The sequence below is a fragment of the Phaenicophaeus curvirostris genome, chromosome 6 (assembly GCF_032191515.1).
Source record: "Phaenicophaeus curvirostris isolate KB17595 chromosome 6, BPBGC_Pcur_1.0, whole genome shotgun sequence".
In the NCBI taxonomy this organism is placed as follows: domain Eukaryota; kingdom Metazoa; phylum Chordata; class Aves; order Cuculiformes; family Cuculidae; genus Phaenicophaeus; species Phaenicophaeus curvirostris.
Genome location: NC_091397.1, coordinates 25,550,686 through 25,574,197, shown reverse-complemented (window position 1 = coordinate 25,574,197; position 23,512 = coordinate 25,550,686). Strand labels below are relative to the sequence as shown.

The following is a 23,512-nucleotide window of genomic DNA, read 5'->3' as shown; positions in this document are numbered from 1 at the left end:
GCTTGTTGTTGAATTCTGCCATTCTTTTTTTTGGTCCCAGTGCCGAAATACATTGCACACAAAGCTCTATGTGCGTATATGTACACTATAACATATGGATGAATTTCAAAATGAACAGTTTTATGGTGCACGCTCTACATGAAATCCCTGTATTTCATGAAATTTCAAGAACGCAGCCCCAGTATAATGTTGACAATACCTTTCCTGTACAAGGATCCAATTTATTTTAAGGCTGAGGTGACATTTCTATGTTGTTCTTTACTGAAATACAGTGAATGGGTTGACTTTTTATTTATGAATAATGGTACTTGTGAATAAAATTGACTAGAGATATAGGGCAGGAAATACATACAACTATGAACCTTGAATTCACCTGTAAAAAAGACCTTCAGAAATATCTGCAGTCATTTTGTACATCCATAAATTTTGTTCTTGTGAAAAGAGGCACTTCACTGCATCTCTTCTGGATCCTCAGCTTGCTCATATATTTTGTTTTTCAAAGATCAACACACCAGTTATTTGCCATCTATGCAAGCTAATCTACAAATGTAATACACAGATCTATACATCTCTGCTCCAATTTGTTTTTGTTCTATGCATATATCCAGATTAAAGTTTCAGATTAATGCAGCAGAGCTAAGGAGACTGAGTGGGCCCTTTTTTTTACAGGACAGCAAAGAAGATTCAAGTTTAGGCTACATTTGACTGGTTTTAGTTTAGCTTATACATGTAAACCCTCTGGGACTGGGCAGAATACTCCACTGAATTAAAATGTAACAATGGATGCACCACACAAAGAAGAGATTACTCCTCTCCTCAGTAGTTCCTAAGGCATGTACTTTATCATATGGCATGTCACTGATTTACTGCCTATTAAGTAAACCCAAACAAAACAAACCAAAACAAAACAACAACTCCATCCCCCACCCCCCAAACAGTGAAGCATTTCGGATAGTTTTAAAGATGCTGCTTCACATCACACTTCAGAATCTCATGGAAGAGCAGGAGATCCTTAAAAACCAAGTCCCCATTGTGAGGAAAACCAGCTCTGATGCTAAAAGAACAGCATGCTCAAATATCCTTAAATGGCCAATAAGTATGGAAACTTTGCTGTTTGCAAACTGCATTATTTCCATATTTGCACCATAATCCTAGTGTCTGGTGCAATGTTTAGTCTTTACACTATGCCGCTTCAAGCAGTAGTTATAAATTATAGATACCATCACCCACTCACAATAAATCTGCCTTTTTTTTGTCCACCTGTGTTTGCATTATTTGAAATACAGCACTTTGCTGCTGACATTCAGCCTTCTGAGTATTTTGGTAACAGCAGTATTTATCAATTCCATCGAGAGGAGAGGGGGATTGTACATTTTTGAGGGGCTTTGGGTTCGTGGGTTGTTATTGTTATTTTTGGGGTTTTTTTTAAAAAACATGGGTTTTATTCTAGGTTTGAGGTTCAAGGGTTTTGTACCAAAGTACAGCTTGCAATACAGAATTTTCATAAACACTAACCATGACCATGGTCTCAAAGGGGAACGACCCCAAATACATAATTTTCACAGTAAGTGAAGAGGATCTTCATAATTTTGTGTCTTTCGCGGGAGAAGGACAAGCCAAGGGCACAATCCACATCCACAGCTTTGCATTAAGCAAATTCCATCTTCAGTATCATGAGATGCGCTTTTGTCATTCACAACTGTGAAAATTAAAAGTGCATGAGGCAGCTATTGATTACTCCACCTTTTTTCTCCCATAAGGAGCAGGAACAAAAGAAGAAAGAATGTTCTCACAGCAGTGTTCACAAGCTATAATCTACAGCCTACATTCAGCGTGTTGCTAAGCAGATCTGGCCAGGGCCTAGCTGTTCCCATTGCAGATGAAAAGTAAGCCAAGCTTTTATTTCACACATGGGAAAACTTTCTCCCACGTGGGAACAAAGGAATCCAGAACAGTCAGCTACCTGGAGATCTGGCTACTCATCCAAAATCATGAAGCACTCAAACCCTGACCCAGATCAGGCACTTCAAATTATACCTCTGGAGGTTGCTCTATTCACTACCCCATCAGCTGAAGCACAGCTGATCCAAGATACTCTTTCCAGTCAATGCCATTCTGCTTTAAAAAATTATACCTACACCAAAGCAAGAACTTAAATCTTACACCAAGGGCACAACTGATCAGCAGGCTCCCCCTTATTTTTGTCCCAGTAGATGCTTCCTTGGAGAACAGCATCACCATAGCTCAAAGATGACAACTGTAGAAAAGCCCTCTGTGTTTGCTGCTCAAGGCAGGGGTAGGCTTTGCCTCACCAGAGACTTGAAAACAAGGAACTGACGCTCTAGATAAACTTGGCAAATATCAGAGTAGTCATTACCTGAGGAACAGGATTTAAATTCTTTATCTGACTAAAGAAGGACTGACAGATGCATTGCCCACCTCTGCAGTGCAGGTCATTCTCTTTAGACACCGAAGGAAATTATCTTCCGTTATTAAAGCATTCCAAACCACTTCACTAAAAAGCAGTACGTTTTAACCCATATTCTCTACTACAGAAAAAGCAGTATAACAGTCTTTCTTATCCCATAGGAGAGTGAGGGATATACAGAGATTCTCAGAAATCAATGGTTTGTAAAAAACAGAGCCAATATTCAGCCAAAAGTTGGCTTTGTTAGTTACTCAGGACCAAGTAATAAAGAGTATAATGAATTGAAAGGGAACCACGAGAACCATCTACTCCAACTCCTTACTCCACCCAGGCCAACCTGAAAGTTAAACCATATACCTAAGAGTGTATGTAGGCCATTCAGCTATGTAGCTTCTCCCTTAGCATCAATCCTGGGCAGCAAGATGAGGTTCCCTTAGAAAATATAATTTCCTAGGCATACAAAAATGAAGATCAAACAGTTTTTGCACAGGTTTAACACTGCATCTTGCAGATCCTTTTATCTAGGGGTTTACTTAAGAATAACAAGTCAAACTATAGATACCCTACAAAAGATTACTCCCAACTTTGATTCATACAATTGCTCACCTCCTTCCTTGACCCCGCATCCCAATCAGTGTTTATACTCCTACCTTTTGGTAAGCAATCAAATTACAGCAGCCCAAATAGTTCAGGGAAATTAACCATGTGTTCAGCTCACCAAAGCTCCACTAAAGGTATTACAATTTCTTATTTCATCGATGAGAAGTAAATTGAAACAGAAATGTGTCAGAGATGATTACTGTAAAATCTATTTCAGCCAAGAGCTCATGTTCTGGATCTGACTTCAGGGTAAATACTCTGATGCAATAAATCACACTTCCAAATTAAACAATGTTTTTCTCTTTTTGAACCAACTTTTTAATGAGGGTAAAAGTGACTCAGCTTCAACATAAACAGTGACACACTGCTAAACAATTTCAAATGGTCAATAAAGAATGGAGTTAAATTTTGGTTTAAATGTTATTTCCTTTAAAATACAGATGAACAAGCAAAGTGACCACTACACAGTCGATATTTGAAAAGTAAATTCTATCAATCATTCTCCTAAAACTGTATACAGGTTTTCAGTGAACTCACACAATGACGCTCTGTCCACTTCTGAAGAGGAAATCAAACTACAGAAAAGAGTAATTATAACGATTCCACATTTTCTATCTATGGGTACTGCTTTCATTCAATAAGTCCTGACTCTCTCATATATGAATGAAAAGTACAATAGCAAGTATGAACCTGAAACTGAGAATTTATCATAATTTACCATTATACATTAGTGCATTGTAACTTAAGTAAATTATTTTACCTATTAGCTCAATGTCAGCACATTTCCTTTTAAGTTCTCAGAGCACTTTAAAATTGTTATTACATAATTAAAAAAAAAATATCTATAACTTTACATACTGAAAACCAGTGAGACTAAACAGTGCACGAGCGCTGTGATGAATATATAAATAATGAATAATGAATATCAAAGTCTCAATTTTAGTTAGTTCAGTCTTGGGAGTTTCTCTGGTTCTGCCACCAGAGTATGTGAGCAGTTTCCAAGTATCTTGTGCAAACCTGCACTGCAAGGAAGGAAAAAGGTAATCAGGATGCAGATCCTTCAGCCGAAGGCAAACCTGAAAACTTCAGTGGAACCAGTGATGCTCTGACAAACCAGTTTCTAAGGGGAAATACACAGCCAAGGAATTTTGCTTTGCCCAGGACCACTCAGGGTGTAAGTATTGCTTAGTATTTCCAAGTAGGAAATATTATCTTAGTATGAATACAAAACTTCAGCCAACAAAGCATTGTTCCTATTCCTTGGCATTATTGCTTCAGAACAAGAAAGACAGGAAGAGGGGACAAAAGAGGAGCAATATAAAAGGAACAGTACTAATTCCTATTGTAAATGACAGTTTGCATTGTTGAATTGGGAAAATGAAGTCTCACAAAGAAATCATATTAGTGTACAGTATTTATTATCTTCTATTAATCAGAAGTCAAACATTTTGATAGGACTAAATTAATTCTGAAATAAAAAAGACATTTTTAAATACATATGAAGGTGAGTGGATTTAACATTACAGTATTTAGTTGATTTGCACTCTCAATCCACATGCAAGATACATCAATCGAATCTTTCATTTTACACTGGTCCATAATAAAGAACAAACTCTGAGGGTTAAAGCAGGGAGGAAAGAAATCATATTTTCAATTAGCCCTTTTATTAAAAAGGGCATCAACTATATATTAAGCCAACATGTTTCTCTCTGATTTTGATTTTACTTACAGTATACAGTTTTGCAAAATATACAGCTCACCAATGATACAAGGTGACCCTTGACTAAGGGCAAGTAACAGAAAGAAAAGGTAGAAGAAACAACAGAAAATAATACTACAGATTAGAAAAAGTCATACTTTAGAACGTTATACCACTTCGGACTGTCTCCAATGCTGGAAAGAAAGGTCATGCATAATGATTTTTAAAATAATGTTGTCATTAGTCCACAAGAGATTTGCCTGCATGCTTCACATGAACAGAAAAAAATACAAGTCACAAGGAAAGCAGCTTTCTCCAGTTATCTTTTAGGCCTATCTATGTCGTCAATAACAGACAGCAGCTTCTGTCTTGCCTTTTTGTTGATGTGGGAGCCCAGACAAACATTTACCAGATTCGTCAGCTGCTTAGTGGAATATTCCTGGCAAATAAAAGCAGAAAACAGATCATATTATGGCAGAAAAAAACACTGCACAAAAATAGAAAACTGAAAAACAGACATACACACAGTGGACTTTTCAACTGATAGAAGTAGTCAGTACAGAAGGGAGATTTAAAGTGGTAGTTAAGTCAGGTCTGGATAGTTTTCATAGCTGATGCAGAGGACAAAACTGTATTTTGCTACATGGTAGAATATAATGGAAAAAGCTTATGACTTTAGTAGTGCTGGACTGAGTTCACAGAAAGTAATTCTTTGAGTATGTATGTATATAAATCAATTCTTAATGCATTCTCTATTCTTAGGGTATTGTGGTGGGCAACGTATATGCAAATGAGATAAGCTTTTAACACAAAAACATTTTTCTAAAGAAACTGTGACAAAAGTTTATGATCTTTATTTTGACTTCTCATTTCCAATAAGCTTCTAAATAATTCTGTCTACAGAGGCTCCAGTGTTAATTTCAATACATGATAAAGCAGGAAAAAATGGCAAAAATGTGAAGACAAGAATTCTTAACACCTGTCAAAACACCACAATTGCCAGTAGTACCTTTATACCTAACACTATCCAAAATACAGCTTCCATCAGTAGGTTTAAACAATTTTTTCCATGTAGTTCACCAAACTACAGCTCACAATTTCTCTTGTGCTTCCAGGTAAAACAAGGAAAATTATATTGAAGACTTATTTCTTTCATCCATTTCTAGTGGGATTTAAAGTAATCCCAAAATACAGATTTCAAAGTGCTCCATTTTAAAAGACGTTTTTACTTAAACCATGGGCCAGCTCCAATACCATGGGACTATTATTTATGCAGTCCTTTTGTAATTGCTAGGCTACGCTATCATGAAAGCATGTTAAATGCTTTCAAAACACAAATGAAAACTTATCTCGAAGAGCAATGTTGATTCTGATACGTTATTATTAAATAAAGGAAGACAATGCAATGGCTCTTATCTTAGTTTAAACAATCTGCTTCTAAATGCAAAGTAAAACTTCATGGCGTGATTTCAAACCATACCTTTGAATAATGATTGAATTGTGCACTCTGACATATTCTGAACAGCCTACAAACGTTTCCGACTTCACTTTGCTCTAGTTTTTGATATTTTTTGATATATTTGGTAGATATGACTGGCTTATTCATCCTTCCCAGTCATCAGGTGTTGCATCAGTATAAACACATACTAATTTCATATGATAATAAATATAATGACCACATACACGCCCACACACTTGTATTTATACTGCTTCTCACACAGATTTTACATTAGTAAATGAATATATAGATATAAATGCATATATTAATCTTTAACACATAGAAGCACTCATCATTCAGAGTTGTTAGCATGATTCTATCATCAGGGTGAATTTTCCCAATAGACAGTAAAAGAATGCAAATATAACTCGTACCCTATGCTCTTTTATCCAGCGGTCCATGTCATTTTCTGTTAGGTAGTAAGCTTTAATATAGGTCTCTACAAATTCTTTATCTGGAATAGGCCTAATGTCTGTTAATTTTTCTAGTTTCATTAAGAACTGCTGAAAGTCCAGTTGCATCAAGGCACGTCCTTCATTGCTGCACTTCTTTACATTGGCATAACTGAAAAAAGAAACATCGTGGAAAGCAAAACTTAGAAAGAAATAAAAATCAGCCTTTCTTCTCAAAGTCCTTCGAACCTTGAGGAGGAACATAATGAGTTTAAGTTAAAAGCAGACAAGAACTCCTTTTAGGATGTCTGATGTGCAGCTTTATTTGCAGTAGTATAATATGTTTTAGTCCCACTCATAGTAAAGAACCCCATTGTACTCGGTGATGCTTAAGCCCCCTCACCTCCCACTAAAAATCCTACATTGAAAAACTTACTAGAAGTGGTTAAAAGAAATGAAATCATTGCTGATCAGCACACTAGACAGTGGCTTTAGTCAAGCGATCGTGACCAACGAAGTCTGAAAAGTAACACAGCAGCTTTAGGAATGGTCGCTAGAAGCTTGCTGAAGCAACAGCGGCAGTATCAAAGAAAGGCACAAAGCTGTTTGTTCAAAAACACCCACAACAACCAGAGGATAAAGGGTGGCAGCACTGGGGAATCTCTGTGAGAGGTGAATAGATTGACAGAAAACTGTTGACAGGTTTGAGTTCAAAAAAAGAAGAGACAGTAGATGAGCTTAGGGCAGGCTAATACCAAGAAGGATTACAGTGGGGCAATAGGTAACAAATGAGGAAAATGACCTTTGAAGTTTTTCAAATGAAAAAGAAACTGCATTTCTCAAGATCAAAGGAAATGAAACCACACTGCCCTAAACTGTGCCAATTTCAGTTGTGTACACAAAATAAAAAAGCTTTTTTCTGGGGCACACAGGCTGCTGCCACAAACGACAATCCTCTCTCACTGTTCTCACTCTTCATTTGTAGCTTCATTCACTGAAGCTCAGTCTTCCACTGGTTCATGGAGTTCATCCGAATTGTTATACAGTCCCTAGATTATTAGGTCTGATGCAAAGGAGGCAGCAGAAACATGCAGCTGGAAACCAGATACAGAGCAAAATCACATTAAGAATAAAAAGAAATTGCACCCTTACAGTTAGTATACAGAAAGAATTTCCAAAATGCATAAATAACAGAGGCATAAAGAGAAAGGGAACAAGGCACAAGACTTCTGAAGCTCTGTAGAAGACTGGATGATGATTCTCAATAAGACACGTGGAAGCACTTCAAGAAGCCAGACAGGAAATAGGACAGAACATAGAACTAGGAGATAGGGCAGAGCAAAATTTAAAGAATACGTCTGACTGTACTGGAGACTGTTCTTCACTCAGCGAAGAGCCTGATGAAAGCAATTTCAGTTGACCAGATTTTCAATTCCATAGCTCCATGGAATTCAGAGACAAAAGAAGATATGAGGGTATTCAGAGAGCCAAGTTCAGAATACCTTCCTTCCCTTTCTCCAGTGGCAAAGGAAACTTAAACGTAAAAGATTAAAAAAAAAAAATGGGCAAGAAAGCAAAATTACAGGCAGATATTTGGGAGGAGATAATGAGTGCTCTTTACACTCTAAGAGAGGGCACAGGACAAATCCTATCAGCAAGTTATTCACTGTCCACTTTGACTAGTCAGTGAAATGCTTAGGTGAAAGTTAAGGTAAAATTTTCACGGTAAGTCACAAGTGTGACTCAAAACTGTAGCGTGGAACAAGGTACAGGAATTATGATCTTCACAGACAGGAATTAAGTGGTCCATGAACACTGAAGTCACAAAAGCTGAGTAAGATTGCAAAGTAAGGGAAAGAAAGAAGGTAGAAACACGTACAAGGGTTTAGGCAGAACCGGTTGGTAGCAACTGATGGTGTTATTCACTTGAAAGGAAAGGAAAGAGGGGTGGGTGGAGGAGAGGACAGATGCTTTTGTTACACTTCTTTTGATTTGAGGCATGTTAAGTGGAAAATAAAATTTCAAAAAGAAAAGATAGTTGTATAGATCATATATCATATGAAGGAATTCAGAAGCCAGAGGGAGGTCATGGCTGGATTTAGCCTCCCTGAAGATGAAATTGATCTCTCAAGAGACTGCTAAAGGAAGACATGAAAGGAATGGGCGTAAGTTTAAAAACAATGACTTGATGGAAGTAGTGGAAGCTGATGATCCTTGACAGAAAGTTAACACTTGCAGAAGGATATTGTTGACGTCCTAAACGAGAGCAGACAGAACAGTGGGATGGAAAGAAGTAAGAGGTCGTAGAGAGTGCGTAGGGTAAAGATAAACAAGAATGAAATATGGAAAAATGCAGAAAAAGTGGGAGACTACATATTCTGTGGTGCAGAATAAGGTGCAAAGAGAGCCAGACACATGTATAGCAAGAGAACAATAACACAAAAGTAACTGCAGTGGATGAAAAGACTACATTACTCAGGCTATAATATGGACTCTGAAAAGACTGGGACACTGATCAAGAGGGAAGTATGAGCTATGTGTAACTGTTTCTCACTAAGGTGCTCAAGCCTCTACCGACCAAGCCAACTAAGACACCTCTCTATTCCTGATGAACTTGGAAAAATTCTGCTCCATCGCTACTATAAGGTAACTGCTAGGGTTGACAAACCCATCTTTCTTCCTGGCAAAGACAAATGACAACACCATCATTTTCAGATAGAAGTGTCTTTGAAAGAGAACTATGCTGCTTCAAATGCTTCAGTAAAACACTCAGACATGTCATTCTTCAGTACCATCTAGCTACAAGACAATCTCCTCTAGGCTCAATGCTGTACCAGACTCTGTGAAACAACTGCTAAGGACTATGTTAAGCCTTGATATCTTTTAGACTCCCCAAAAGTGCAAGGGCTTATCAGTACACTACAAACTTAGAACTTTTAATTCCATAAAACAGATATTATCATTATAGATATATTTACCCAAAGGCAAGACTGTCATAAACTACTTACCCTTCCACAAGCGTTCTATTAGCCAAGCGTATGCAGTGCTCCCAAAGGATGTTGGAGACAGGCAGAGGAATACGGACTCTCTTAGACACCTCATTCAACCTCCTGCTAAATTCTTCAAATTCCTGACAAAACATGAAAGATCATTATTCCTTTAGCTTAAAAGGGATCACACTCTATACATCCCTAGCAATAACAACAATGAATTGGAAACACATATGAGAACAAATGCTCAAATGTAAAAGCAAAGCAGAGAAGCTTAATAGACACAACTGTAGAGACAGTCTTAGTGTACAGAAAGTAGAAAGCATACTACTTTCTAGTATATTATTTACATCTCAGTAATTTTTTTTTAAAAGGGAACTACTGCTCTGTAGTTCTCTGTGAAATGGACACCTCTGAAAATTAACCAAGTAGCTAATCCTTCAAATGCCATTTTCATTGCCTCACTCCCTAAACTCATCTTTAACTTTTAAAAAGTCAATATCCAACCACTGAAGAAAATCAAGCGATGCTCTCTTTACCCCTCTAAATACCTGCCTCATTAGCTTTCAAAGGGAAGCTCCGAAACACTATAACCACTTTTCATTCTTCGACCTTTCACAATAGATAGCTCACCAGTGCTGAGAGCACCCACTATGAAGAGTCCAAATCTAATAGTCTGGGAGTGTATCACTATGCCAGGTAACAATTCAGGTTGAGGAAAGGCACTTGTTTCCACTTGAAACACCAATGGTCTGGATGGATTTAAGCTGTTACTATGAGCGACAAAACTAGTCATAACTGAACATAATTACTGCTACAACAGTTTTGTGATCTACATAAAATGAAATGGAAGTCTGCTGTCAGTGACTAACCTCACTATTACTTCTAAAAAGTATCAAATTACTTCAACATAAAGCAGACTGATAATGAACTGCTCTGTGTAACCAGCAAAAGCAGTTTGTCCTGCAGCCTTCTAAGACCATACTTGTCCAACAAAGTGCTTTCGTTCCAAGGCTGTTAATTTAGGTGGTTTTTTCCTTTCTTCCCCCACCGTTTTTTTGGTCCCCCATCAAAATTTCAGTAAGTGAAGAAAATCAGAAGGGAATCTCAGTAACCAATTTAACCTAGTACCTGATCAAATAACTGGCGCTTTATTAAACATATTTTCTGAAAGAACAATTCAGCAAGAGGAAGCAGCGCACTACAACGTCACGCTTTAACCAACATACAACTTTGCTGAAGATGCTTAAAATCCATGCCCACTCTTTCCCCAGTTTATCTGCTTCCATACACACTTACACAGAATTTTGCATATGGTACACATGGCTAAAAGTAGCTGGTTATTACATTAAACATTGTGCTTACATCTTACGTTCCCGGAGTCCCAGCAACTTCTTGAGAATTAATCTAAAAGCTCCTGTAGTAACCATTATTAGCTATAGCATATAGAGGCCAGATGAGGTTTTAAATAGCATCAGCCCTGATTGTTGTGAAGCAACATCAGCAGTTGTACACTCCCCAAAATAAGTTCTACCGAAGAGACAAAACCTAAATACAAACTGATTTCAAAAAGCCATGGCAGCATAAAGAAGGGTAATCACAGATTCAGTAAAATACATTGCAATGGTACATCCTCTGTTAGATTCTCCCTACTTGACATTGATTTTTTTAAGCAAAGAACAGCTATAAAGTACAAAGGTTTAATAAAAACTGTTATTCAACACAAATGCATAACTTTTTCTGATAGATACTTCATGGATCTTTAAAATAAAATTTTTAGTTTCTCTGTAAGTATTAGTATAATTCTACTACTGCCAGAACTTCCTTCTAAAGACCTTCAGAAACATCATTTATGCATATATAAAAGTATATGAGAGGGATTCTCCCAGGAACTGGTTCTATATGCCACAAGACAGAGCAATTATATAAACTACTTATTCTGAAAGCAATTAAGAAGTTGGGTGAACAGCTTCCATCTTACCTTTCTTTTCAACTGCTAACTTCTAAATATGGCTACTTCAGTTACATCATGCAGGATCATTATCGATGCTGGTTTAAATATAGCCCCCACAATATATATCAAAGACAACAAATACAAGTATGCAGAACAACAGATAGCCATTGTTAAAAAAAACACTACCTCAGGCCAATGGATTTTCTTAATGTTAATCCATTTACTACACATTTATCTACCATTCAAGATGTACAAACAAAACCCATTAAACTTTTGTGGTCACTTTCATCCACCATCTAGTCAAAAAATCAACACTGAAAACAATCTGCTAGCAGCAAGATTAATGAAAATCCTGGACAGATCTCTTTATAATAACTTACCATTTGTCAAGACGCTGTATTGCTCTAACCATACTACTTTAACATTCTTATTGAAGTACTACAGTAATTTAATGTTTATAGAAACTCTAGCACACAATTTCCCAGAAAGTATTCACCTTTAAAAGAGCATCAACATATATATTGTGTTGAGACATGATTTCCTTCACATCCCATTTCACATTAGTCATGAGAAGCAGCATTTGTTCATAATCAATGGCTTTAGCAGCAACAATCCAGTAAACTGGTTTACGTAATTCACTAGCGGTTGACACCGTCTGAAACAGAATATAAATAAAATACGATTCAGTAAATTTCTGGCTAATAAGAGCAATACATAACTATGATCTACAAGTATTTGTATCATATTGTACAAGTTTTAAATCTTCTGTTTAAAAATCAGCTGGCTGTGAATTACACAACTCTGACCTGAGAATAGAACTGCTGAAGAAAAGGCTTCTTGGCAGCTGGCATCACTGCATCAAGATGAGGCTGAAGAAACTCAAACTGCTCAGCCAGAAATACCCTTTGAAAGCAAAGAAAATTTACTGTGAACTAAATGCAACATTTGGAATGTCTCTATATAAATTTAGTCTCCAGTTAATGTATTTGGCAATAATGGTATGTAAACTTCGAAAATTTAGTCCTGAGAAGAACTGTGTCAGTGTCATGCTAGTATATCAACAGGTATTCTAGATTTTGATAATTTAAAATATGACTGCAAATAACAAAATGCTTTAAAAAAAAGATACTAAGGCCTAAATATCAACTATTCATATTTCTATTTTACTCAGGATACACTGCAATAGTCTAATCCAAAGTCTAATAAAGTCAGTGGGCAAGTATCTCATAATTTCCATACTGCAAGGCAGTCAACATTAATATTAAGAAAACCACGTAAGAATTCCAAAATAACATTCCTAATTACTTACATACCCATGAATCTTTAAAAGACAGTATATGAGATCAAATTTATTCTCAGGGGTAGGATTTCTTAACAACACAACAACAAAATACATTTCCAACTAAGCATAGATGAACGCAAAAGAAAATACATGCCTTCGAAAATATCTTTTTAAAATTAACTTCTAATCTTCGAGTGTCATCGGGGAAGGGGGAGAGGAGAGAAAGTCCATCTGACTCTGATCATTCTTATTCTGATCATTTTGTAAGAGTTTTGTGTTACTTGCTCATTATAATCTCTTCTTCGAAGGTAAACTTTCACCCACTACAAAGAACATTGCAATCCAAGCCAAATCAATATGAACCAAGTAGTTTTGAGTCTCAGCTATCAGCATCTGAATATTAAATATAAGGTTTAAAGGGACCACAGAGATTAAATACTCTCATTAGCCTTTTTAAAATTAAACATTTTTCCTGTTAGATTTGGCCTTGTACTGTCACAAATTACTGGACCAGTTGCAGGAGAATTTCATTGCATGTGCCTGCAGGTGGTTAGACCAGATGGTTAGGTCCCAATATCTTTAGTTAATAAACACATTGAGAAGTATGAAATTTTGACACCTCAAGAAGGTTTGGGCTTGTTATCACAAACTCTTAAACAACCCAGAGCTTCCACCGACCCCAAACAGTGTACAGTAAATGACCTACAAAGATTCCGTGGCCACCACTCTCTCTGCCAAACCATACAGTGAATTGCCAGATGTCAAAACTACAAGATGACTGAGATGTGGGCTTGGCACCTTCTCCTTTCTCTCTTCAGCAGCTGTGAGAGTTCCTGTGGAATCAGCAGAGACGTCCTAAAACAAAGAATTAAATAACTGAAAAACCACTAAAAAGCAAGGAAAAAAGGGGGAAGCCCCCCTACATTTGAGGAATCTAAGTACAAGTTACAGCTAGAAGAGGATTCACAGAAGGAATTAGCATAATTATCAGACTGCTGTAGAATTGGACAAAGATGAAGCCAAAATCCCTATAATAAATAAAGCAGCATTGCAGTTTGTTTCTATTTTCTTCCAATTGGAACCAGAAATAAATAGAGAGAAAATTGCAGCAAAGCAACTAAAGAATCAGGAGCAAGAGGAAGAAAAACAGATTCCTGTTGACCACAGTAGTCACCAGAAGAACACAGCAGAGAACTGTGAGGAGTGACACAAACCAAAACAATTTCCATGCACATGTTTCTAAGACCATTTCACCTAAGAAGAAAAAGAGAGCAGTGAGCACTAGAAACACTGATGGAATCAAGTGGTGGGGGTGGTGGCATAACTCATTCTAAATATCAGAAATGAGATAAGAATAGGCATTGCAGATGTTGAAAAGCCAAGAGAAAAGGTACTATACAGATCATCAGGTGAAAAAGTAAAAAATAACAGGGAGGTTATTCTGGAAGCAAAGTACGTGGCAGACCCATTGTGGTTATACTGCAGCAATTAAAGGCAGGATAGGCAAAAACTAATTGTGTCAAAGCATGTGAGGACTTGGTGAGAAATTATGTGATGCAGAATGACTAGAAATATCAAAACTTTGCTGCTATAGACAAAGCAGCACCTGAATGCATTTACTGCTTGGATAAAAGCCAAGCCAAAAGTTACGCTAAGAATATAAGACAATCAGGAAGGTGGCAATGTCCAAGCTGTTAAAAATGGTTTGACATGTAGAGGAACAAACAGATCACAAGTTCCACTTTAAACATCTTGGATCTTAGTTGACAGTTGCCTCCTGTGATGTTGACAGTCCTAGGCAACAGGGAGCTGGATTTGTTAACTCAGAAAGGCTCTTTCAGCTCTGTATCTCCTGAAGACATCAAACACAAAAATAAAAATGGGCTAGAGCAGATGGAAGAAAGTGCAGACTGGGAAAATGGATTTCTCACTATTGAGGGCAAGGAAATCTTCAGACATCTAAAAAAAAAAAAATCTGTAATAGGCCTCAGAAGCAGAAAGCAGATCAAGCAGAAAGCCTTAAAGGATCCCCACTGAAACTCTGGCATTAAAAGACTGCTGACTGAGCAATACCATCATCTGTAGCTCTAAAAGATCTCACAGAAATAGATCAATGAGCAGAAGATAAAACTTCCAAAAGAAGCTTAGGGTAAATGCTATCAGATAGAGCCATATCGCTATGTTATTTGAAAAATTAATTTTCTTTGCTCTGATTCATGTTCACATTCAGCCAGATAAATTTGCAATTAAACTCATCACACATTTCACCATACCATGAAGTTTGCATTCTGGTGAGTGAATGGATAAGCAAGCCAAAAGACCTAGATATTTGCTAAAATTCATGTAATGTCTTTCAGGCAGCTCTGAAAATATTTACTTAGCACATCCCAATTGGGGATTAGCCAATCCCCAAGAAAAAGCACAAGATGATTCTGAAAGCATTTCAGTGATGCATGCCTTTTCCTCCAGCCTTCATTAACAGAAATGATCAAATGATTGAAAGTCGCAATAAAGGGGCAAAACATTCAGGCTGGAACAGGAAAAAAGGCAAAAGACTACTAAAAAAAATCTGATGTTTTGCAATGAAATGGACTTGGATTTAACCCTTCAAGTAATTTAAGAAAATTTGTGAGACTAACTGTTGTCAGAGATTCCCTTTGAGCACTCATGGAGAACTGGTAAAAACCTGTAAAATTGGAAGTGAGCAAAATGGTGTCAATCTCAAATGGAGGAGAAGGAGGACGAAGAGGAGGAGAGTAGAAGCCAGAAAGTTAAACAGCAGCCAGCCCAACTTTAATTTCAACAAATGACAAATTACCCTGAGAACAGATTATGGCACTGAGCATCAAGTCAGGTTTTTCCATCCCCCTTAGACTCACACATCCCTAACAGTTCTTCAAACTTGATGCTGAAAATGACAAGTAAAGCTAAATGTAAAAGCACACTGCATTCAAGAGTAACTATGCATTCTGAATATGATGTAAATGCGTTAAGGTTTAAAAACTGTACTTTTCAATATTCTTACTACATTTTAAGTTGAAAGATTATTATTTTCTTGCTGAGGTGCACAAAGCTTACAAAGGAGGTAATCTTGACTCAGCCCTAAGGAAACTAAATAAAATGTAAACAATGTAAGCTACTACAATGATCATCACTCAACACAAGGAACAGGGAACAGATCTTTTGCAAAATAAATAATAAACCACATTGAGAAACCCAGCAATTTATTTTCTATTTATTTACAAACCTTTGCAGACAAGGGATATATTTACAGCATCACAAAGTGCTATGCAAGGGATCCCCTAGGTTTCCAACACTTACAACATACACACTTCACACCAGCCCCAGGGCTGAGTTGATCGGCATTGCCACATGATAGACATAAGGTTTCCAGTTTCAAGAGTGTGGATCCTCAATGCTCTTTGTCACAAAACCTCGGTTGGGTCAGTCCCATTGATTTCAGTAACAGACTTCCATAAAACCTGCATAGAAACTTCTGGGACCTTTGAATTTCAGTTATTTCTTAGTGTTCGAAGTCAAATGGCAGACTTTACATTAAAAAAATTACCAGCAGTAAGCAAGTTTATTTACTGTCTTGCCTAACCCAACACAAGAAGGACAACACAACAATTTATCTATCAGGAATCACTGTGTGCTGATAGACAACAGAGAAAATGAGTCATTAAATATGCTTTAAAAGAATAAACATCAAATGAGCCTCTGCAGAAGAGCACGCCCACTGCCATAACCCTGAACCACTACCTCACAAAAACACCTACACTAATCTGGTTCTGTCACACATGTTTTTCCTGCAACATTTTTCCTATCCAAAGAAAGATTTTCAGGAGGAGCTGCTACTGGGTCTCAGGTGCTCAACTGTGACTCTGCGGACTCCTCTGGGAATAGTTAATCAGCCCAAATTCTGGGAGCCCAACAAGAAGAGTATTGAGTGATTAAATTGGGACAGCTCAGTGACTGCCCATAGAGAGACAAAGCAATTGCCAAAGCCAGAAAAATTATTCAAAGAAATAAGCTAGAAAAATATAGTAAATCATTCCAGTCTACTTAGGTATTACATCAAATAAACAAAAAAAAAAAAAAGTTGTATGAAGAGCTCTGAATTAATAATGTGGAGAAGCAAAACAGGTGCAGAAGTTCTGGCATGTTTTCAAAGTGCTTGTCATGTCAAAACTTTCTTTTGTGTACACAGGACACTCTACCCTTGACAAGCAATTCACACAACACCTTAAACATTGTCATTATGTATGTTGTACAAATCTTTTCAAAGAGAGGAAGAAAAAATGAAAAAAATCCAAAAACTGTCTTTTTTTTTAATTTCAGGCCTTTTTTTTTTGTTTTGATGGAGCAGAAGACTAAGCAAGGATGGTAAAAGTTGCACAAATTACCTTTGGCCAAACAAAACCTCACCAAGAACCACAGTTATCATTACAGCAAGGAGCTTTGCTATGTCTTTTAGGAGCAGCACCCTGTGTTCGGCACTACCATATTAAGTAACCAGTTAACACCCTTGAGTCTCCAGAGCTTACCAGTACGCCAAACCAGGATGCAATAGGGCCCATGTCCACACCAAGTAACGCAGAACCGTACTGCGACATTTTACGTGAAACTGAGTTGTTTGTTTGCAGAACTGGAACTAGTGTAACTGAACCACACCATTCCACAGCACCAAAGGATCAAAGCCAAAGGGGATTGCGAAGACAGGCATGAAGAAAAAAAATCATTCCTCCCTCCCATTATTCCTTATCTTATTTGAACTGCTGAAAAATCTACATTTTCCATCTCTGCACCATCAATCTCTAACCTACTCTCTCTGCCAAAAGATATACACTTTATGGGGAAAGAGCCCAAAAAATCTCACTTTTGGAAGCAAGAGTTTCACTCAAGGCAGCTATCTGAATATACAGGACATTCTCAAACAACATCTAGGTAATGGCAGTACTATGATTAAGTTAAATTTTATGAAGATAAGGAAGCTGCTTGAAGACTGATAAAGCAAGGAATCAGAAGTAGGAATTTCCCTTCCGAATCACCAGTTACCATAGATCACATCACTCTGATTGATGCCTTGTACCTACTTGGTCTCAGCAGACTAATATGAACACCATTACTGCTGCAAAACTACATTCCTTTCAGAAAAGAAAACTCAAAGACCAAATGTGTGCAAGTATCTCCACATATCCTACTCTGGGGAACTGCCAGTGAGGAAACATAAGCATCTCAGAAACACGCACTCATTTCAATGCGTTTGACCTAATCAAAACTGCACCTTAGCATAATAAGCAAGGCTGAAACAATAGAACTTCTTCCTCCCCTTTCCATTCTTCGCTTTCTGTGTTCTCCTTTTAATACATTCTGCTGGTATGAATGAAATGCAGCTTGTAGAGTGCTATTTCTGGAGGATCCAAATTATTAACTTTGAAACCACTGCACAGCAGAAATCTGTACTGAAGCTTTTCTATACTAGCTGTGGAAAGCCTGAATAGGAAGTTCAGATACACCTTATGCAGTTCAGTACAATGTAGTCAAACTTGTGAAAGTCCCATTGTTCTCTTACATCTCATGAATGAAACTCACCCTAACCTACTTTAAAACAAATACTCAGTGCTTGTATTTTTTATACTTTTGAGTTAGCCTACAAGTATTTTGTTAAGGCAAAGACAAGTTGCTTAGCCAGAGAAACTGTTTACTCAGTCACTGTAAGCTCTCGGTACACTTCCACATAACATACTATAAGAAGGCAAATAAAGACAGTTTTGCTAATTGGTAGGCCACTTGTATTTATTTTTAACTAAAACTATTTCACTTATATATCAAAAGAAATTTCAGATCATACTTTAACTAATACCTATATTAACAGCGCAGAGATTAACAAAAGCCATAGCTGGACAAAACCTCATATTGGTGTATTGATAACACTTTGATATAGGAAGCATATTTAAAGCAGTAGCCCCTAAAGACCATGCTTGGTTAGTCTTGTAATGAGTTAAGTCCATTCAGCGTTGTCATTTTGACCACATCACACAAAACTTCCAAACTACAAACATGCTTCTATATTATAAATGTGAGGAGGAAGGACACTTGGAAGTGAAGTGGGGAGGTTTAGCGGCTGTTTTATTGTTGAAGTGGTTTTTATTATAGTGTTTGTTATTGTATCCATGTAGGATCAGCACAGAAATATTGAACAATACGCATCACAGCTGAGATGTGACATTATTGCCCTGTGGTGAAGTTAACACCACTAAAAACACGTGTTCATATCTCAGCTATTTCCTGTTCACTAAAACATTAATCTAAACTGCAGGTGGACTTGTGGCAGTTCATAAAATACAGTTGGCTTTGCTATGAAGAATTAGACTGCAAAACAGTGGAGAAGTGATTCAGCTATAGCTGCTTAGAAGGGACAAGGACCCTCCAGCAGAAGCAGAGTTATATGATAGACAAGGAGGAATGCAGGGAAAAGGAGAAGCACTTTAAACAGCTGCAGCGTTTTTGCTCAATGGCTGTGAATCAGAAACCCAACTCTGTCTCTGTGATCCAGATGAAAACCAGAATAGTACTTATTTCTCAAGTATGGTTAGTATACCGTAAGAACAGGGAAGTATAAACTTAGAACAGGGCAGCTTCATAAGGAGCTACAGGGAATGCCCACAATCAACCTTCGTACAAAAGATGCTACACAGACACCAGAGAGAACATGAAGCGCAGGTTGGCTTTACCTTGCCTGAAGTGGAACCCCTCTTCCAATTTGCTTTTTCTTATTTTCAAAAAGTAAGCTTGAAATGCAGCTGAGCAATAATAAAAGTAGTATCCTAAAAAAGTGTCTGATATAAACTAGATAGCATTAATTCAATCCCACACAGAAAATGTGGAAAGTCTATAAAAAGCTGGAGTAGATGGCCTCTAACCCTTCAATTATTCCTCCAGCTCCTGACGATAAATACAGAGGCTTTCATCTACTTGGTATCTGAAAAAAGGAATGGATGAAGTGGAAGAGGAAAGCTAGTCTAAATTAGTGAAGGGTCTTGACATAGATCATAACGCTCAACCTTCACAGGCACTGACTCAGAGAAATATTCTGATCTACATGCAATTTTAGTCACACATTCAGAACTATCAGATTCAGACTATCTCTATGAAAATAAAATATTGAAAGATGTTGCAATCAGTAACTAAAACGCAACAGAAATTATAGCCCTTAATATAGTTACCATGAACAGAAGACAATGCAAAAAAACCCAAATGCCCAACAGGTCATGAGACTGAACCCGAAAACACAAACAGAAGTAATTTAAAATCATCTAAGGTAAGTGAGTTTTGATAGTAGTCCAGAATACTGCATAAAAAAAAAAAGAGAAACACCTATTTTATGACACAGAAAAGAGTAATCTTGACTTCCACAAACTCTTGAAAATAAGCAAACAATAAAAATACCCAGAAGTTTTTTCTTCATGAATCAAAACGTTAAAAATTTCCATTAGAAGTGTAAGACCAGCATAAGTTCATAAGACATTATAAACCTCATGGAATGCCTTTAAGTTAAGAGCAGTTACACAAGTTTTATTCCTCCTTTAAATCTTAACTGTAACATATCAATTTCAATAGACACTAACACTATCTCTGTTAACAGCACTGTTAAATGACTAAGGAAGAAAAAGAAGTGCTGCAATTTTTCCAGTTTATTCCTAGAAATCAGCTTTTAAAAATTATTTTGACTGATAAAAAATTCCAAGGTTTTAAAGCACTGTCAGGAACTGTGACTACACACTAAGTTTAAATAATTCATTCTATAACTTGCCATTTTTCCATAATCTTTAACTGATTAATTTCCAAGATCATCTTATGACTATTTTTTCTTTCTGAACACACTGCCTTTGAGATGAATATCAGTGTGTCTAACCCTTTTTTTGTTTTACAGAGGCCTGGGGTTATTAGTTATCTTATGCTCCCTCTACTGACTCTATAAGAAATGGTCTCAAAATCCTTTAAGAAGCTTCTCCAAAAGAACAGTTTAGGATTCAATATAATACTTCAAGGAATTAAAAAGTCATAAAGTACATTTCTGTAGAGTGCCAAATCCTCGAGAAAGTCAGAGCAGAGTCCAAAGACTTAGAAAATAAATCCTCCCTGCAGCACCCTTGATATTAATTACTAATCAAGCCATTTATGATACTCTTAGGAAATTTCTACATAATGTTTCATGGGGCTTATATAAAGATGGAAAAGAAGAACTTTAAATTTCCATTTTTGCAGAATACTTAGTAATAAACCTGACTGCTCAGTCGAATCCACAAAATCTACCTCAAGTTACCTGCTTACCCGTTGTAATGTGATGTGAAGGTCAGTAACCTACTACCAGTGTGACAAAAACATCACGTTTACTTTCCACATTTTGAAAATAATTCAATGGATTGAACAATGTGATATAATCTATAATGGGTCAGGGAAAGTTCCCCACAATTCAGAAATGACTTAGCGAAAGGCTTAGTATGCTATTTCTGTTATCTTGTAAAGTAAGCAATCTTTAGGATGGTTCATCGGTTTGCTATTTTTTTATCAAAGAAAAATTAATCATCTATTGTGCTGTTTGGAGGTTTTTTTAATAAAAATGTCATTTAATAAGCACACTACTGGAATGCCTATCTTTATTACATGAACCATAATTCATTGTAGCATTTAAATACATAGTTTTATTGCCACATTTAGCAAAAGCTATTAAAGAAGCTTTATTGCATAGTAGAAAAACGTGATTTCATGATGCAATGTGAAACTAAGCCTTTATCATTTCACACACTGAATATGAAGAAAGATAAAAATCAGAATGCCTCAATGAACTACAATTCTTATATTTCCAACACATGTGTATTCCACTCAGAATTGACAAAATCCAGGTACTTACCAGATCAATCAGACTTTCCTGAATTCTGTTCAGTGTAGTACGTAATCTGCTGCTACTAAGGCCCAGTCCTGTTGATTCAAACTGGAAGAATTACATTCTATTTAAGTTGGGAAAGGAAAATTCATTGGTTTAAACTTTACAGTTATACAGCAAAACTTCAGTTTGTAAACACTAGCTACAATTTACTTCCATTAAAGTTTTAGCACATAATCACAATCATACAAAACGAAAAGGAAATCAGAGGTCATGGCAATCAACACTGCACTGGTGTGAAGGATGACCTGAGTACCTTTCATGAAGATGACAGCTTATCATTCATACAAATGAACAACCAGTATCCTTTATTGTTACAATACTGTATTTGGGTGCAGGACTCCATAATTTCTCATTTTGGTGATGAGCCTAGAATGGTGCACCACAATGCCTCCATTGAGACTTGCATGCACAACACACTCGAGACAAATGGTCTTGATTTCTCTCTCAAGCTATAATATTTATTGCAATTACTTATTAAATATCTCACTTGCATATGTAAAATTACATCAATTAATCTTTCTAAAATTGACATATGTGCTTATAAAGATCTACCTGAGAAATGTGCCATCTTCATGTTCACAGCTCAGAAGATAATGGGGCAGATGTTCAGCTGGGATAAATCAATATAGCTACACTGATTTTCTAGTAAATCCAATGAATTACACCAGCTGAGGGTCTGACTCCACATGCATAATTACTATAGCTATTTATCTTCTACTTTCAATTAGATAAACAAAGAGCAAACTAACACAACAAAGGAAGAGGAAATAAGACAGCTAAGAAACACTTATTTCAAGGATGTGGAAGTATTTGAATATAGTTCTGGTATGTGATTCACACCAAAAGGCAATTTACTGAGCAATATTTAGAGCCCCTTTGTACGCTGTATTATCAGACTTATTTTCAGTGCACTAAATCAGGGACGGAAGCATCCGAGATCATGTCATCTCCTCTGCTCCTTTATATATAAAACAGTATGGTTTAGGTCCCCACTTACTTCATCTAACTTTTCTGATTTAAGATGTCCATCTGCCCCAATTCTCCCATAAATTAAATGAAAATTTAAGTGTGAAGTGAATTCCCAGTGGAAGTATAATCTACTGAAATCTAGAACCTAATCTAGGAGACAAGAATCACTATCCTAGTGTCCACATTTGATAAAAAGCGTTCACACTTTTACTGTCCTGCAGGCAAACTTTTATCAAATAATTTGTGTTAAATTATCAGTTCTGAACTGCCTTTGATTTTGCAGATATATGAGTGAAAAAGAAAATCACTTTTTTTTTCCTTTGAGAAACACACCCTTAGTTGTCCAAATTATCTTTTTTTATTCCTTAAGTAATATAGCAGTTTTTCAAGATGCTGCCATAAGGACTGCAATTCAAGACTGGCTATTTCCCTGTTAAGGTTAGAACAAATAGAAAGAATACCCTTCTGAAGAGAAAATATATATCTATATTAAAAGCATATTTGCACGTTTCAGCCATTAAATTTCATTCTAAGAAATTTGCACCTGCACCATCTAAACTACATACAATTTGCCACTGATCCTTTCTTTCTGCCTTTCAATTACTAACTTTCAATAGCTACCAGTCACTTTCACTTACTTATTCTGTAATGACATACATCTTTCTAAAAAAATGGCAATTTTACATGTGAAACATATATAAATGAAAAAGAATGTAAAAACAAAATGTCCATAAAACATTATATATC

At 36.6% G+C, this 23,512-nt stretch overlaps 1 protein-coding gene across 2 annotated transcripts in view; it reads right to left on the bottom strand.

The window, feature by feature from the left end:
* Positions 1-3,333: 3,333 nt before the first annotated feature.
* Positions 3,334-23,512, bottom strand: part of VPS50 (VPS50 subunit of EARP/GARPII complex) — a 94,971-nt gene continuing 74,792 nt past the window's right edge. For both annotated transcript variants that reach the window (XM_069859637.1, XM_069859638.1), the window contains 7 exons: positions 21,761-21,841; positions 13,550-13,698; positions 12,368-12,464; positions 12,058-12,216; positions 9,626-9,747; positions 6,600-6,789; positions 3,334-5,166 (listed from right to left, as the gene is read on the bottom strand). In XM_069859637.1, the coding sequence (XP_069715738.1) occupies positions 5,047-5,166; positions 6,600-6,789; positions 9,626-9,747; positions 12,058-12,216; positions 12,368-12,464; positions 13,550-13,698; positions 21,761-21,841 (918 nt within the window). In that variant the 3' untranslated portion in view covers positions 3,334-5,046. The remainder of the gene's footprint in view (positions 5,167-6,599; positions 6,790-9,625; positions 9,748-12,057; positions 12,217-12,367; positions 12,465-13,549; positions 13,699-21,760; positions 21,842-23,512) is intronic.